Below are 17,952 nucleotides of genomic sequence, written 5' to 3'. Positions count from 1 at the left end.
TGGCTACTGTCCACTCACACACACACAAAGAAGGATATCGGTTTACCTGCTGCAGTGGTACACAGGAAGCTGCATAAAGCCATCATGAATAGGACATTCAGTGTGCTTTCTCGTTATGTAACATGACAACGCTTGTTCTCATATTGCGAACATTTTGCTGGATGCTTTAGCACGAAAATAAATACAACTACAGAGGCCACGACAGCCAAAATGCCCAATAAGCTGGCTGAATAAAAGATGCCCATGAAAAATAATATGAATGTCGAATATATATATACATGTATAATACAGCAACCCAATAAGTGCAATAAAACACCAATAATTACGATAAAATATAAATGTACTGCCCATAAAAAGTTATGGTTTCCAAGTATGGATAGTTCTTCCCGATTTATCCCAATATTTTCATCGTATTTCTTTTTAAACGTGTCAATGGTGTTAGATTTCACTACCCCAGGGGGTAAACTATTCCATTTATTGACAACCCTATTAGAGGAAAAACTCCCTGTAACCCAATATCGAATTATTCCTTACTAAACGATACTGGCATACCCTTGTCGAAGCAGTTGATTGCTGATGTAGTAATAACGCATGGTCCATTTTTTTCATTCTGTTGAAAATTTTAAACACTTCAGTCATATCTCCCCCGACACCTGCGTTCTTGCAATGCAAACATTTTCGAAAACTCAAGTCTCTCTTCATAGCTCAAGCCCGTGTGCGCTCAAGAGGACGAGTGGCTCTTTTCTGCACTCCCCCCCCCCCCTTCCGACCATGTCAACGTCCCTCTGTAGTAGTTATGGCCTCCAAAACCTTACAGCATACTCTAGTCTAGGACGAACAAAAAAGCTGAAGGATCCCTTTAGATGAACGCGAAGGTACTTTTTTGAGAAGGATTCATTCGATTTTCTGACTACCGCTGAACAATGTTCAGAAAACCTAAGCCGCTCATCAATAAGAATAACCAGATCGTAGATCCTAGTTGCATAACGACTAACAACACCACTCAACTCGTAAGTGAAACGGAGGGTTGTTCGAAGTAAAATGAGTGACCATGCACTTATCGACATCAATGGTCATGCTACATTTATTAAGGCCATGCTGCAATCATACCCAAGTTCGTCTGGGGCATTTTCCTATCGCTTGGATTTCCGACTATCTCCATTAGCTTCACGTCATATGCGAATTTGCTCACAATCCCATCGATATCCTGATTGGGTTTATCGATAAAAGGTTTAAAAAAAAGTATGGGGGCAATGACACTTCCTTGAGGGGACTCCACTCGTGATACCTGTCCAATCAGAGGAATCCCCCTAGTTCACCATAATTCGTTGTAACCAATCTCTTGACCACGATTCTATGCAATTAAGCAAGTTTCTCCCAATCCCAAAATGATGGAGAGATTTCACTATCCAATCCCATAGCAACGATCTGTCCTGTCATCATGTGGCTCTCATGAATCGCTCTAGTCCAGAGCCAGGCGGCAACAACAGTGTCATCAAACAAATGGATTTTCCTCTAATTGTTTAACGATTTGGGTGTTCAACGATATTCTTTGGAACTATTGAAACGTCTGTTGATCATCATTCGTGTTGGAGATTCCCGTCCGGTAAGACGCATTCGCATCGAACCGTCCAGGAAAGGCCTCGCTTTGAGGCCTAACCTAGACTCAAGTAAGTATAACAGTTCTTGGGGTTTGGTCTTGGCCATAGACACAGTTAGGTAGTTTTGGGGGTTTCCCCCAATGCTCTTTGTTTATGTTTTTGTTTTATGTTATTGTCTTCCCCCCGTTAGGTGGGCTCAGCTCTGCGGTTCAGCGAGGTACCGAGTTTCTTGACTTCCTGGCTGGTTGAGTCGAGAACCCTTTGTGTTCTCGAATATCTCTCGCATCATTGGAGGTCAGGTGCTCAGCCACTTACACTTTAACATCGTCGTGGCAATGGTATCACGGGCTAGTGGATTCTAGTCACTGTGCCAATGGTGCCGGGTTTTGAGGTGGTGGGCTTACTGACCCAGATCGCTGAGCTCACAGGGTTTTATTCAACACTGAGACTTGGTTCAATGGTGAATGAGCTACGTGCTTAGAGACAATCAGAGGTTTGATGAGCTCGAAGCTAGCTGAGTCATTTCTGCTGCTGAGGTACAGCGTGCACTTTTGAAGCAAGAGACGAATCGAAATCATTATGCCCATAAATAAATAAATGAATTATATTTTAATAACACCGAAGTAATTCAGTCCATCGATTAAAATTATTCCTAAACCGGGGAGATTGCGGGTTCGAGTCCCACCAAGTGTACAATTCGGTTTCGGCACCCGAGTCGAGCAGTGTGGTAAGATGCTCGTCTTCCACTATGAAGGTTACCGTCAATTTTTACGGATTCGAATCCGGCAAAAGAGCATTTGAATCAAGTTCTTTATCTACCCAGCTAGGGGCAACCACCGATAGATGGTGCCTTCATTTCCCACCCAACTCCACTGCTTGGAAATTGCCGTATGGCGATATATGACCGGAGCTGGTACGCGTAGGAATTAAAATGCGAGCCATTCTACCGGTTAAAAAAGTCGCAAAAATAGAGCAACAGACTTACAACGGACAATTATTCAATCATTACACTTCATGCATAGTTAGAAAAATTGATGGCAAGATGGCAGCACACAATCTTCACGTTAGGTTCACAACATGAACACGCACATTCTATCTTGTACCAGTTCGTTAGAAATTCCGTAGAGAAGTGTACGAGGTACTGATATGGCAGTAGTAGTAATATATTAGTCAGGCGATTAACATCTAACTCTTTGTGGGAGACTTCACAACGAACGGACCCTGGCTGTTTAACATGATATTACATGAATATCCCCGAAATAATTCTGATTGTAATCATGAATACACTGCAATGGGATTTGCATTTGTAACGTTGGGAACGTTTTACCAATGTTCCCTTGTTTTATGTATTTGTAGTTTATTGTCATCCCCGTTAGATGGGGTTCAGCTCTGTTGAACAGAGAGGTACCGAGAATCTTGATGTCCTGGCCGCTTAAAGTTGAGAACACTTTGCGCTCAATTTACCTGCATCATTGGAAGTAAAATGCTCAGCCACTTACACTTTAACATCGTCGTGGCGATGGTATCACTAGGCTGGAATATTCTAGTCAATGTGCCGATTGGCGCTGGATTTCAGGACGCGCGGAGGGTTTTCTCTTCCCAGGGTTTTCTCTTCCCAGAGATGAGCTCAAATCATCTCATTCTAAACTGACAACCGTAGGGCGTGGATCGAAGGAAGAGACGTTCAGAAGCTCAACGAGTTTCAAACGGCCTCAGTCTTATTTACCAATGGTTATTTATTTCCACTAGACACAGAAAAATATGAGCAAGGTCGTTATGTCTATCGCCAAAAATAAATCGCCAACTCCATGATCAGAATTGTGGAAGGAAAGGGAGATCCGCATCAGGGCTCTGAAACGTGATTCCCGCAGCTTCGTGGGCCACTGTGAGGTCGTGTGGGCATTATGCGGGATTCTCATAGTGAGGATCTAGGTTCGAATCCCGTTACCGCTCAATGGTGGTGGTCGGTGTGAAGTTGGTTTTCTACGATTTCCAGGAATTCGAGACGTGAATGTGAGCCGGTCTTCCATCTGAAAAAGTCTCTCCGCAGAGAGCACGAAGACCTACAACAAGATACTGCCGTAACATGAAAATTCAAACATTTCCCATCTTTACTTCAAAATATGGAACTCAGATGGCAGCACCAACAAGAAGGGCCGAGCGGGCCACACGAGGTGTTGCAGTTCATCATGGTGAGTCTCCGACAATTCCAGCAGTGTGAACGGACGAATTATCTTCTTGGAACACAGATCGAAAATCAGGAACTAATATTGCACCATTGAATGAAGATGGCCGGCCAGAATACTGACGTAAACCGATGCTTTTACCCGCCCATCCAGGACAACAAGTGGGCCGAGACCACGGTGAGACATCGCGCCCCACAGTATCACTGATCCCCCCTCCATGCTTAACAGTAGAAAGGGGACAGTCAACGTCATAAGCTTGTGCCGGCGTTCTCCAAACGTAAACACGTCCGTTAGTCTGGAATAATGTGAACGACGATTCGTCTGACCAGATGACATTCTCCCATTGTTGTTGTGTCAAATTCTTATGTTCGTGGCACCATGTTCGTCATTTCAAGGCATTGCATGGTGTCAGCAATGATTTTGGAATAGTCGCTCTACCTTGTATGTTTGGTGCATGCAGTTCACGGCGCATAGTTTTTGTCGATACACCTTCCTGTAGATGTGTGCGCTCATCTCAGATGTTATCTGGGATGCTGTTGTATTGTACTTTCTTGGCCACAATCCGCTTCAAAACCCCTCTGTCTATCAGCCATCTTCGACTTTCAGCCCACTACTGTTATGCTTGGTAAATTATGTCTTTCGCTGTTTGCTATAGGCTGTCATTACAATCAACACAATACTTCGCCCGACACCAACAAGGGTAGCCGTTTTCGTTACTGTGGCCACGGCAAGACGGGCTCCAATAATCATGCCTCTTTCGAAATCTGTGAGGTCAGCCATAACGAAGTTTTAATGCCCCAATATACATCGCATGCGAACGCTATCACTGCTACGACTAGACTGATGTGTGCACATTATCGCCCACTAAGTGGAACTCTTCCACACTAGAGGACGGGTGTGTACGACAGGTTCCCTCGAGTGTTGTTTTCTTTGCACAGGTGTCCACATTATTTTGTCCAACCCCTGTATATACATGGGCAAGTGTCATTATGCACATCGCCAATGAACCAGTATGAGAATTGATGATCGAAAATGATGACGTGGGTAAATAAATCACAGACCATAAATCACATGTAATCTTCATAATGGGGAACAGTTCTTGATAATCGATAAAATGTTACCAACTCCTTTTCAATATCGCCCTCGGATAACTAAGAGGCAAAGTGTTTGAGAAAAGGACTCGATCCGAATTAACCGAAAGCTTCAGCGAGCTCAATGATGAATGGGTTCGAGCTCGCTGGCTCAATCGTGACGCGAAGTTTGCAAGGGTTGGGATTTTGGTGAGTCCTCTCGCGCTCCTCCTGCACGGGATCCCGAACTGCCACGGTGAAAACCGATCAGTTCCAGTCCATAAACCGAGATTAAATTACCAGTGTGATGCTCGCTGATTTATGAAACGTCCGCTGGTCGTGAACAGATATGTTTCCTGGGCTAACTTGAATAAAAAATTTCCAACACGGCCACGCCCTCTGAGGCTTATGTGCTTAAATTGAGCAAGGGACAGAGCCTGGCCGTGTGGCTCGATGGAACCTTTTGGTGGAACCATCGCCCCACATCCTTGATCAGGGCCCTCTTCCCGGCTGGGACTTCCCCAAGCCAGACTTTCCACAGGGCCCTTCTATAGTGAATTTATATCATGAAAAAACAAAAAGTGATGGTACTTGTCCTGGGCCCCCAGGGCTGGAGCTTTGTCAGCCCCATCATCGGGGGGGGGGTTTACAGGCCACGGCTTTACGCACTTGCGAAATGTGCCACTTTTTTTGTCCGCTACGGATGGTATCCATTTTTTTTCAAGCCGTAGTATGCGTGTCCGAACGGTGACTTCTGATGAACGGAGGTGCATTCTGTCTCCATTATACATTGTTCTTGTTCACTTCTGCGATACCATCTCACATAGCTCTTCGTCAATCGCAATAAATACACTCAAACGGGTTTAATTTTATTGAATCTTACATTGGTAATGTGCATATTATCAAAACAGTGAATCCTGCTTATAACGTTCCTACCTAGAACTTTTTCCCGCTTAGTACGACTCATTTTCGTGGTCTCTTACGCAGCTCTTACTAATACTCGTCAAGATTTCCCGTTTAAAGCGTTTTTCCCGCTTCTTACAGCATTTTTTCACGACGGTTTTTTTTTTGAAAAATGCTGTAAGCGGGATCCGCTGTATATGTTACAGTATGTGCTTCGAAGATTTATTCAAACTATTTTCTGAGAGTAGTTAGTTAGTTCACTGGCGCTTCAAGTTGTCCCTGAAAATTCCATTGAATCGATCGTATCTATCTCTTCAACGAAACGATTTATTTTTTTGCTCTTTTATCTCTGGGATTTATAAGCGCCCGTTTTCTCAAAAAGCCAAAAGTGAGAGTTGAGGTGAGAGGAGGTGAAAGGGGGAGGAAAAAAAAATCCATCTTTTGAGGCCTTGAGAACTGAAGGCGCCCCCTGTATCCCTAACTTAGCTGTATAACGAAGTCTTGATGAAGCTCTAAATTTCTCCTCCCTCTCCGGATCCTTTTAGTGACTTCCTCGCGCGCGAGAAGCTTCTTCTCTTTCGCAAAAGTCTTTTCGCCCCCAACCCCGAAAATGTGCAAGAGGCTTTTACTTGGAATTTCGCGCTTGAAATGCCCGACTTAATGTCTCGCGAAGAAATTGGATGCGCACGCAATTTAATACCTTTTACAAAATGAAGAAGCTATTGGAGGGGGAGCGGGTGGGGGAGGGAAGAAAAATTAATTTAATATTTATTCGAGAGCGAAATTGCAATTTATATTCTGTTCTTTTTTACAAAAAAAAGAAGAAAAAAAATGTTTTTCCAAAAAACACTGGCTCCAGCTATACACAATGTTGATGCATTTGCACTCAGGGGCGAAGAAAACACTTCACTTTACTGATCTGTAAGAGCTACTGTCTGTCGCCATTAAGGCAATTTCGTCAGAGAAGAACAAAACCGAAACTGATAGATCCTACCCAATGGTTTACGGAAAATTCCCCGCCAACAAAATTCACCGACAAACAGTTTAACGCTAAGAAAATACACCGACAAACAGTTCATCCGCATGCAATTCATTGATGGTAAATTCACCGACAAACAGTTCACCTCTAAGAAAATTCTCCGACAAACAGTTCAACGCTGAGAAAATTCATCGACAACAATTTACAGCGTAAAGAAAATTTACTGACAAACATTTCATTTTGACGGTATATTCCCCACTAGAAAAATTCAACAACAATTCACCTCTAAGGTGAATTGCTGGTGCTGCCATCTGCCTTCCATATTCTGAAAATTCGCTATGACAACTCACCGACAAACAATCCATCGGCATGCAATTAACCGCTAAGAAAATTCATCGGCGTGCAATTAACCGCTAAGAAAATTCACAGGCATGCAATTCAACACTAAGAAAATTGACCGACAACAATTCACAGCCATGCAACTTACCGTTAAGAAAATTTACTAACAAACAATTCATTGACGTTAAATTCCCCACTAGAAAAGTCACCGACAACAATTCACCGCCAAGGTGAATTGCTGGTGCTGCCATCGGCCTTCCATATTCTGAAGTAAAGATGATATGGGGCCATTCAAGAATTACGTAAGCAGATTTTCAGCCATTTTTGACCCCCCCCCCTTCACTGTCAGCAAAACACTGACCCTCCTCTCTCCCCTTGTCGGCAAAATTTCGTCAGCAGCTTAGAATATTTCATATCTTCAAAAAGGGGTGGTTGATGACGTAAGAAACCTTCAAACCCCTCCCCCACTTGTCATCAAAAGTCATCAAATCCGAAACCCCCTTCCCCCCCACCCTCGATGCTGACGTAATACTTGAATGACCCCTATGATAAATACTTTAATTTTCTTGTTATTCAAGTGTCATGTTGAACATGTACCTGCTCTTTGCGGAAAGACTTTTTCAAGTGGAGGACCAGCTCGCATTCGCGCCTTGAAAGTTGGAAAAAACAAAAAACCATGTGTGTTCAAGTACTACTACTACTTAACCGTACATGCACCTCATACACATTCCTCTGCGAAATTTTTAACGAATCTTTATATATTGGAACGTGTGTGTGATTGTATGAATATACGTAGTGTTTTCTAACTTATGTATGTTGTTGGAGTTGTGCTTGTTCCATGTTCTTAGTGCCGCCTTCGGCATTCCATATTTCTGACGAGCAGTCTTATGATGGTAAATGTGCTTGAAACTTTCATGTTATCTAAGTACCGTGTTGTGGGTCTGCTTGCTTTTTTGCGGAGAGACTTTTTCAAATGAGAGACCGGCTTGTGTGCATTCGCGCCTCGAAGTTCATGTTCAAATCAGTGCCGACTTAATGCATGGGCCCACCCGGGCACGACCCCAGGGCCTCAAGAGGAGAGGGGCCTCAGAAAAACGAGAAGTAGTTGAATTTTTCCAGAATTTCAGTAAAGTAAGGCCTCAGAAAAATCACTTGGCCAGGAGGCCCATGATGTTCTTGAGACGGCCCAAATACTGTCATCTGTCTCCCAAAGAAGAAACTGACAGTGACTGAATATTCTTATGAAAGTATTCTTCCTAGAGTGGCACATCATCTGTTGTCGTCTGCGCATCCAGGTATTTTAGCACTATAGAAGAGAGAGAGAGAGACAGACGAAGGAAGGGAAAGAAAACACACAAAAGTAAAGAGAAGACCCATGAAATGCGTGACGCCCAAAGCATTTGACTCCTTCAGAAGCAGTAGGCCAATCACTCCGGACGTAAAGCGCTGGCATGAGACGTGTTGCGCTCTGTAGAGAAACAGTCGTGTTGATTTTCCTATTGGTTAGTGGACTGGGTGTCGCGCTTAGCGATTCCCATTGCACGCGGCACAGAAAACCTGCTCCTAGGAAAATCCGGCATAATGACACTTGATAAAAAAAATTGCTCACCCCCTTCAGTTTGCGCCTTCTGCGGCTGCAGAGTTCGCATAGTTCGCAGAATGCAAATTCTGGCTCGGTTGTGGGCGAATATCCACCTCCACTTATAATAATGCAGTATTTTTACTGTAGGGGAACGACCACATCGCCATCTTTTTGTATCCACCTATGATTTTCCCACGTTCAAGATTCCAACTTTTCATATTTTCTACAATGAAATATGGTCAGTCGAAATATATGGGTAAAAATTAGTGTAAATTTTAGGTCTAATAATATAGTGTAAAAATTAGGTCGTATGGTCAATGCGTCAGTATAACAACAGCATAAGATTTCCGGTCCTCAGCAGAAGATTCTGGTATATATTAGTAGTTACAGCCGTCTGTAGTCGATGAAGTAAACAAATCAAAATTTTTTTTTGTGTTTATCATGGCATTGGAAGCATATGAGAAGTAATTAATTCTTAAATAATTATTATACTATTTTAGGTATTAAATTAATTGATTGTGGTGATTTCAATGTTGGACATAGCTCCATCTGGCTTTCATTATGGTTATTATATGTCACTGCCTTCATGACCACCCCCCCCCCACAAGGGGGGGCCATTCAGGTATTACGTAAGCAGATTTTTAGCCATTTTTGACCCCCCCCCCCTCCCCTTGTCAGCAAAATTTTGTCAGCAGCTTAGAATATTTCATATCTTCAGAAAGGGTGGTTGATGACGTAAGCAATCTTTAAACCCTCGTTCCCCCCCCCCCCTCCCCGTCATCCGAAAGTCAGCAAATTCGAAACCCCCCTCCCCCTCGATGCTGACGTAATACTTGAATGACCCCCCAAGGGTGTGGCTGACAGGGCCCCCCCCCCCCCCCCGAGAAGATTTTCATCAGTTTTTGTTTTTTCACGCTGTAAATTCATTATAGAGAGAGCCATGGACAGGTCCCAGCCAAAGGGCCTTGCTTCAGGATTTGGGCGCCATGACTTCCTTATTGACTTCCATATGAATGGGCTTTCCAAAAAGTAGGCCTAAACCTCTATTATGTCTCTCATAGAGTTGCACTTGGAATCGTTCATAGCAAGTTAAAATATATGCAGTGAAATCTTAATATAAAGATGCTCTGTGGACCAAGAAAAATATTCTTGTAGAGGACTATCGTTATATCAATGTTTCACTGTACATATCAACTCAATATGTATTTCATTCAATTTGGCTAGAATTGTAATACTGGCATGGTATGGAATGGATGCAGTATAATCCAGATCCGTTGACGACTTTTTTTCTGCACCAAGCACATCCGGCGGCTTGAGGAAAAGTCGCCAAGGCAGTGACTACCTACTGACGCTGAAAAAAAAAAACAGTGTAGAAAGCGGAAATCAACAATAATATTACAAATAAATATTCTCAGTATAAACAAAATAATAAATAAATATTCATGTTTGTTTGGGTTTCATGGAACAACCCAGGAAATAAGGGAGGGTTTAAGCTTATTTACAGCTTGTGTGCCGCTTTTAAAGCCAACCGTGGCGGGAGACAGTTCACCCTGTGATAAATCGGATTGTTTTTTAAGTACAAAGCCACACTCCATTGTTTACCAAACAAAATGTCTGTGACCATATGTCCCGCTTTTAAAGTAACTGTCCTGCATTTAGGTCTAGGATTATTTTTGTATTTATAATTGCACCAGTTAATTTGACTCGCATTATAGCTGTTATTGATGAGCCATCAATACAGGCCCACCAAGGGTTACCAATACAGGCCCACCACCCAACAACATACAGCAAGGAACCCCAGGCTAGGACCCTTCGTGGGTTCCTCTATAGTGAATGTATAATGTGGAAAAACAACGAATGACAAGAATCATCTTGTGCTGGAGCACTGTCCTTGTAGGGGGTCATGATCATTGCTTACACTTTTCCTACAAACAGGGGCGTTGAAGTATTTTAAACCTGTGGGTACTCTTCTTAAGCTTTATATAGAAAATTGTAATTTCTGCACCAGTTCTGGGGGTACTCAGACCCATGCCACAAATTCTTGCCACCCACAATTTAAAAAAAGAAAGAAATGTGTGACTTAAGCATAAGTTGCCGCTCCTTCCTTGCAACCTGCATCTCCTGCATCCTCATTTAAGATGCCCCCTTTCATAACCATTAATTCTGCTCAAACTCACAAACGATGAAAACCTCTTATATAGTACTGGGCGATATCGGGAAGACTACCAATTTTTCGAGATTTGTTTAATTCGGAAGGCTTTTGGTGTAATAGAGTATGACATTCCTTTTAATGCTTACAATTTCAGCAGCAACCATTTTCGATATTTTAATTTCTATTTTTTTGGCTTTCTTTTCCTTTAATTGGGTGGGTTTTCCTATTGCCAAACTTGTCTTGATCAGTACCATTTATACAGTTGAATCCTGTTTTAGCGAATGCTGTTATAGCGAAAATCGTATTTCAATGAACACTTTTCTAATCCCCCTGATAAGTTTACATAGGAACAATGCAAAAGCCTAGAATTCCTTTATAACAAAATTTTGTTACAACAAAGTGGTTTCTCCCGTCTCTTGGAGTTCGTTATAATGGGATTTGACTGTATATCAACCATATAGTCACATATTCATATGATCCATATGCATGAAAAATATGGTTCCATTTTCATACATGTTTAAAAATTTATTTTAGCATATGCGGGATGCTGCTGACAGGAGAAAAGATCTTGAAAGGCAGCATGCTGATGCCGTATCGGAACTGCATAAGCGTCAGGAAGAAGTTCGACATTTGCATATCACCAACAAAGCGGAAAAGGAACAAGCATTGGAAACGATTCAAAATCTTGAGGTAAAGAAATAATTTTCGCTTTCATTGTGGCCATATGTGTTATAACTAGAATCCTTCTGCTCTTAACCAGATCGTGATCCCGCCGCTCTGTCTCAGTGAAGCGATTTTAGCAGAGCGTCGATGCCCATAATCTGTTTAGTTGGAGGAGGGCTTTAGTTAGTGAAGTAAGTTTGTTTCTTTGTGATGCTTGTTATAGTGCTGCTATCTATATTTCAAACTATGAGTGAAGTGTAATGAATGAAAATTGTACTGTTGTTGGCCTGTTGCTCTCTGTGACAAGACTTTCTAATTGGACGAGATCGGCTCGCATTCGCCCCCCCCCCCTGAACTACAGAAAACCAACTTCAGCTGACCACCACTGTACCAACATTGGGGTTGCCAAAGAACCTGGATTATATGCACTAAAAATGTTTAAATATGCGCTGAAAACATATGCACCTAAAAAAAGCTGAAATATGCGCTGAAAACATATGCACCTAAAAAAAAGCTGAAATATGCACAAAAAATGCAAAATGTATGCAAAACTGAAAAATAAAATATGCATATTAAAGAGCCAATAAAAAGAAATTCATAAACATTTTGAAAATAATTCATTCACAAATACAGAAATATGCATATATGCCTATGAAATAAAAAATATGCTTTAAAAATTCTTCAATATGCCCTAAAAGGCACGTACATTATATGTATGAAAAATATACATGAAATATATGAAAAAAGAAATATTCGTTTAAAAATGCTGAAGTTTCCCCTAAAAATGAGAAACCATGCCCGAAAAAAAAAATATACACAAAAATTAAAAGAAAAAGAAATATGCCTATTAAAGCATTGAGCTGAACCTAACCTAAGAAAAGAAAAATATGTGGTAAAACTAGAAAATATGCGCAATATATGAAGAACACGTGTATGACAATATTGATTTAAATATGCCTAAAAAATATTTATTCAAAAATGCCTAAAACTATTCATTCAAAAATGCGTAGAAATAAGCATTAAAAAAGTGCATAAAATTTGCATTGCCTAAAAATATGCCCCCTCCCCCCTCTCTTTCTCTTTCCCCTCCCTGGCATTTGCCCAGCGTTGTCTTAGTCTTTGGCAAAAATAGCTTAATTTTTCATAAAAGAGTATGATTTCCCTTTTCAGAGACATAAAACTACATCAGGATAAGATGAGTTAGATTTCGACGTGTTTTTCACGATACTAAAAATAATTATTTTCTTTTTCAGTCTAAAGTGCGAGAGTTGCAGAAAAAGTGTGAACTTCAGAATGTCCTCCATGAAGAGCTAGTCCTGGAGATGGCGGCCTTACGCCGCTCACAACAAGCCAAAAATGCCTGGCGTTCACAGCGGTCCCATTCAGCTGAGGTATGTGTGAGTTAATAATTCTTCATTTATGTACACTGAAGAGCCAAAAAAACTGGTACCTCCTGCTTAATATCGTGTAGGGCCCCCCCCCCCCGCGAGCCTGCAGAAGTGCCACAACACTGCGTGGCATGGACTCGACTAATGTCTGAAGTAGTGCTGGAGGTAATTGACACCATGAATCCTGCAGGGCTGTCCATAAATCCGTAGGAGTAAGAGGGGGTGGAGATCTCTTCTGAACAGCACGTTGCAAGGCATCCCAGATATGTTCAATAATGTTCATGTCTTGGGATTTAGGTGGCAAACGGAAGTGTCTAAAGTCAGAAGAGCCACTTTGTAGCAATTCTGGACGTGTCGCATTGTCCTGCTGAAATTGTCCAAGTCCGTCGGAATGCGCAATGGGTGCAGGTGATCAGACAGGATGCTTACGTACCTGTCAGAGTCGTATCTAGACGTATCATGGGCCCCATATCACGCCAACTGCACACACCCCATACCATCACAGAGCCTCCACCACTGTTGACATGTAGGGTCCATGGATTCATGAGGTTGTCTCCATACCCGTACACGTCCATCAGCTGGAAGCAATTGGAACAGAGACTCGTCAGACCAGGCAATGTGTTTCCAGTCCTCAACAGTCCAATGTCGGTGTTGTTGGGCCCAGGCGAGGCGTAAAGCTTTGTGTCGTGCAGTCATCAAGGGTACACGAGTGGGCCTTTGGCTCCGAAAGCCCATATCGATGATGTTTTGTTGAATGGTTCGCACGCTGATACTTGTTGATGGCCCAGCATTGAAATCTGCAGCAATTTGTGGAAGGGTTGCACGTCTGTCACGTTTAATGATTCTCGTCAGTCCCGTTCTTGCATGATCTTTTTCCGGCCGCAGCAATGTCGTAGATTTAATTTTTTACCGGATTCCCGATATTCATGGTACACTCGTGAAATGGTCGTGCGTGAAAATCCAAATTTCATCGCTACCTCTGAGATGCTATGTCCCATCTCTTGTGCGCAGACTATAACACCACGTTCAAACTCACTTAAATTTCGATAACCTGCCATTGTAGCAGCAGTAACCGATCTAACTACTATGCCAGATACTTGTTATGTTATATAGGCGATGCCGACCCCAGCGCCATACTCTGATTGGTTCCATATCTCTTTATTTGCATACGCATGCCTGTACCAGTTTTCTTGGCTCTTCAGTTTATATAATCCCTTTTTTTTAAGCTAATTTCAGCTTGCTATGAATGGTTCATCGCCATCCAGGTTTTATTGAAAGGTTATCATCTTATCCTGCAAAATGTCACCAAAGATGGGAACACCTTAGGCATGTTGCCGTGCTGGCTTTCATTCCCAAGCCTTCTTTTGAGCCCAATTTTGACACAAAACTCGTAAATTTCTGTTTCTGTTTGATCTTGTTTCTAGTTTCTGACACACACACACACAATTGTTTTTCAAACACCATATTTCTTTGTGTATCCCTTTGATTAATTCACAATTTTCAAGTCTTCTAATTACTAGTATTTCTTTTTTTCCCCTATTGAGACCACAATTATCTGTTATTTATAACTGGAAACTCACTGCACTGCAATAGTGAAAGGGATAAGTTGTAAAATCTGACTTTAGTCTGGGTTGTGTGGGTCAATTGATAGCAACTTGGTTATTGAAGGCTCTACTATGTTTTGTAGGGATATATTTCTTTTTGTACATAGAGGCTATCAAAGATTATTTTTCTGTTTAAGCTGAATGGATGGCTGTTGAAGGGATGATGATGATGAAATTAACATTTTTTAAAAAAAAAATAGATGATTAGTATCTATTTTTATCTACCAAAATGCATTCTCTTTGCAATGAATAAGGTTCAAAGTTGAATTGAAGTGATGATTTATTATAACTAATTTGTCGATAATTATTTAACTGTTTCAGGCAGCTGATGAAACCTCCAAGTTTGACAAAGAGATGGACCTCTATCTCATTGGCAGTGACACACTTTTCAGTTCCAACAAGAGTAGGAAAGATCGGAATCTTTCGAATTCTCTTCCGGCTCTGGATTGTGGTTCGTCTTTAACTGTGAATTCACCATATAGTTCTTATTCCTCTTTGCCAGCCACTAGTCCAGGTAAAAAGTTATACTCATGAATGAATTATATTTCTTTTATATTGATTGATCTATACATATCTATATTGTATGTGTGCACCAAATTAAAACATGTACAGTAGAAACTTGGTCAAATATGGTGGGCCAAGTGAAAAACTTGTGAGACCTTTTAGTATGTGACATGCATAATATTCTGGTAGAATATGAAGGAGGATGAATTATTCTAATGCAGGAATCTTGACTTTTTTCAACCACAACCCAAAATTAACAAAATGATTAACTTAGTGACCCATTGGGGTATTTTGAATTTAAAATTTTTTATTAAACATTTCTGATTAACAAAATGTCTATTTTGCAAGAAAAAAATTAGAAAGGAGTTCATGGTATCTTAACATGAACTTAATAGGTGAGTCAACAGGGCCTGAGCCCTGGAATCAAATTGAAGGCCCCAAATTATTGAAAGTTTTCAGAGTTCTGGAATTATTTTTTTCAATACTAAATTTCTATTCATTCTGCAATTATATCCCTCATTAATTTTATAATACATTTTCATTAATTGTAGAATAGTTTTTCATCAATTCAGGAATCGTGTTGTTCTTTCATCAATTTTAAATTTTCAAGAGGTTCTTAAAAACGTCTGGGTCCCATCCTAGGTCACTAAGACATGATGTGTCAAGATGTTTTTATAACCGGTGCTGCAACAAATGGATTTATAACCACATTGTAAATGGATTCATATGACCCATCTCTGAAGCCTCTGCTCTCGGTTGCGAACCATAGGTTAAACACCCCTGTGTGTGTTCTAATATAATCATATTTATTTATTGAGTGATAATATATTTAAAAAAAGTATTGACATACATATTGTATTAACATTAACAATTACCTGACATTTAAACAGTACTTATACACAGGGTGTTCCATCAAGACTGTCCAAACTCTGCACATCCATATTCCTCGCTTGGAATACATAAAAAATGCCCAAAGAACTGTACCTGTATGACCCATAGTTTTTGAGAAAAATGTGAAAGAAAAGTATGTCATATCCGGTGCAAGGGAAAAAAAACTTTATTGGAAACATGAACATTGGTATTTGCATATGTTTACATAGGATATGGATATTTTGAACATCTTCCTACATAAACATATGCAAATACCAATGTTCATGTTTCCAAGTTTTTTCCCCCTTGCACTGGATATGACTTCATACTTTTCTTTTACATTTTTCTCAAACTATGGGTCATACAGGTACAGTTCTTTGGGCATTTTTTATGTATTTCAAGTGAGGAATATGACTGTGCAGAGTTTTGACGGTCTTAATGGGACACCCTGTTTATATGTTATGCATGAAGTATGAATATTGGCATATTCGAAAAATATACTCACAATTCTGATACTGATGCTTAAGCTTTGCATACACTTATTCTCATTGAAAGCAAAATAGGGAGAGCTGGGGGGGGGGGGGGAGCGGCGTGACAAAATACAGTAGAAATGGTATATATACATATATATGTGTATAAATATATACATACATTGTGAATATATTTTTTGCACTCACCCCCCCCCCCGGAAAAAGTTGAAATGACGGTCCTGTACTAGACCTCTATTATGTCTCTCATAGAGTTGCACTTGGAATCGTTCATAGCAAGTTAAAATATATGCAGTAAAACCTTAATATAAAGATGCTCTGTGGACCAAGAAAAATATTCTTGTAGAGGACTATTAATGTTTCACTGTACATATCAACTCAATATGTATTTCCTTCAATTTGGCTAGACTTGTAATACTGGCATGGTATGGAACAGATGCAGTACAACAAAAGATTTTTAAACCCAGAGAATTTTCATTAGTTAGGGGTTGTCTAGAAAATTCATAAAGGAAGTGGGGGGGGGGGAGAGAAGATGAGGAAAATAAATTCTTTGAATTATGTACATCACATCCCTGTAGTTCCTTAATGGGAGGATAAATGCTGGTTTTTCTTTTATTTATCTCATACCCGAGAAGTTCAAATTTGATATATTTTTGCACCAAATTAAAACTGAAAGTTCTAGAACTACACTAAAACTTTGATTTGAACAGATATTTGACTTATCAGGAACTGACTGTAGGCTATATTCATAATGATCAGGCGTACATCAGTTATTTTATTCATATTCAACCTGCAAAGAAACATTCCTACCGAAATAATAACCTGGCGAATTTAGAAGTGATAATAATTTTAAAAAAAACATCCCACAAAAGTAATTCTAGGTGAATTATGGCCCTCAAGCTGGGAAGTTCATGCTCCCATGATGTGTGTGATTAATTTCTTCTGATTGCTTATGCATCTTTGTTTTATTGGTATTATCATTATGCTTCTAGGTCTAAAGAAAACTGTGTCAATTTCTGATGTCAAAACCTCCACTTCAGTCACAAACACATCCACCACGAAGTCATCAAAAATGAATTGCAGCCACAATAGCTCCACATCCAACTCATCATCTCATGAAATTGATAGAATTATGGCTAGGATCGAGCAGGATAATCAGGTTCTCGCAGAGTTGGAGAAGTCGCGTGCAACTGTTGGTAATTCATTCTCATGTACCTAATAAGATCTAGTATTTTTCTCACTTTTATTAGAGGATTACATACACTATGTTGAAAACAGAAATGTATATATGCACCCAATAAAAAGTTAATTGTGTCTACAAGACATACTAGTTGTTTAAAGAGATACGCAGAAAATCAGACCTTTTTTTTTCAATTTGAATTTTTCAAGAAACAATAAAAAAACAGACAACATTTTAGTATGTAATTGACTGTCTCTCAATCATTACATTCATTCATGTCTCTCAGGCAACAAATAAGTTATCTATAAATAGGCATCACTGATCGTAAAAACAATTGGTTGTCTAAGTATGTGGGTAGCTTCTCCATTGATCTCCCAATATGCTTATTATACTACTTTTTGGATGTGCCAATTGAGTTAGAATTCACTCAACACCTGGGGGTA

At 40.4% G+C, this 17,952-nt stretch overlaps 1 protein-coding gene across 7 annotated transcripts in view; it reads left to right on the top strand.

Annotated features, from left to right (window-relative positions):
• The window catches only part of LOC149079165 (RIMS-binding protein 2-like), a 215,799-nt gene that overhangs the window by 160,378 nt on the left and 37,469 nt on the right, over positions 1-17,952 (top strand). For all 7 annotated transcript variants that reach the window (XM_089240069.1, XM_089240066.1, XM_089240064.1 and 4 more), the window contains 4 exons: positions 11,347-11,502; positions 12,729-12,866; positions 14,789-14,981; positions 17,322-17,525. In XM_089240069.1, the coding sequence (XP_089096195.1) occupies positions 11,347-11,502; positions 12,729-12,866; positions 14,789-14,981; positions 17,322-17,525 (691 nt within the window). The remainder of the gene's footprint in view (positions 1-11,346; positions 11,503-12,728; positions 12,867-14,788; positions 14,982-17,321; positions 17,526-17,952) is intronic.

This window comes from Pholcus phalangioides, unplaced genomic scaffold (genome assembly GCF_987345545.1).
Source record: "Pholcus phalangioides strain wild (caught in Gottingen) unplaced genomic scaffold, Ppha-v1.0 ptg000012l_1, whole genome shotgun sequence".
NCBI classification, from domain to species: Eukaryota; Metazoa; Arthropoda; class Arachnida; order Araneae; family Pholcidae; genus Pholcus; species Pholcus phalangioides.
This window is presented reverse-complemented; position numbering and strand designations above follow the sequence as displayed.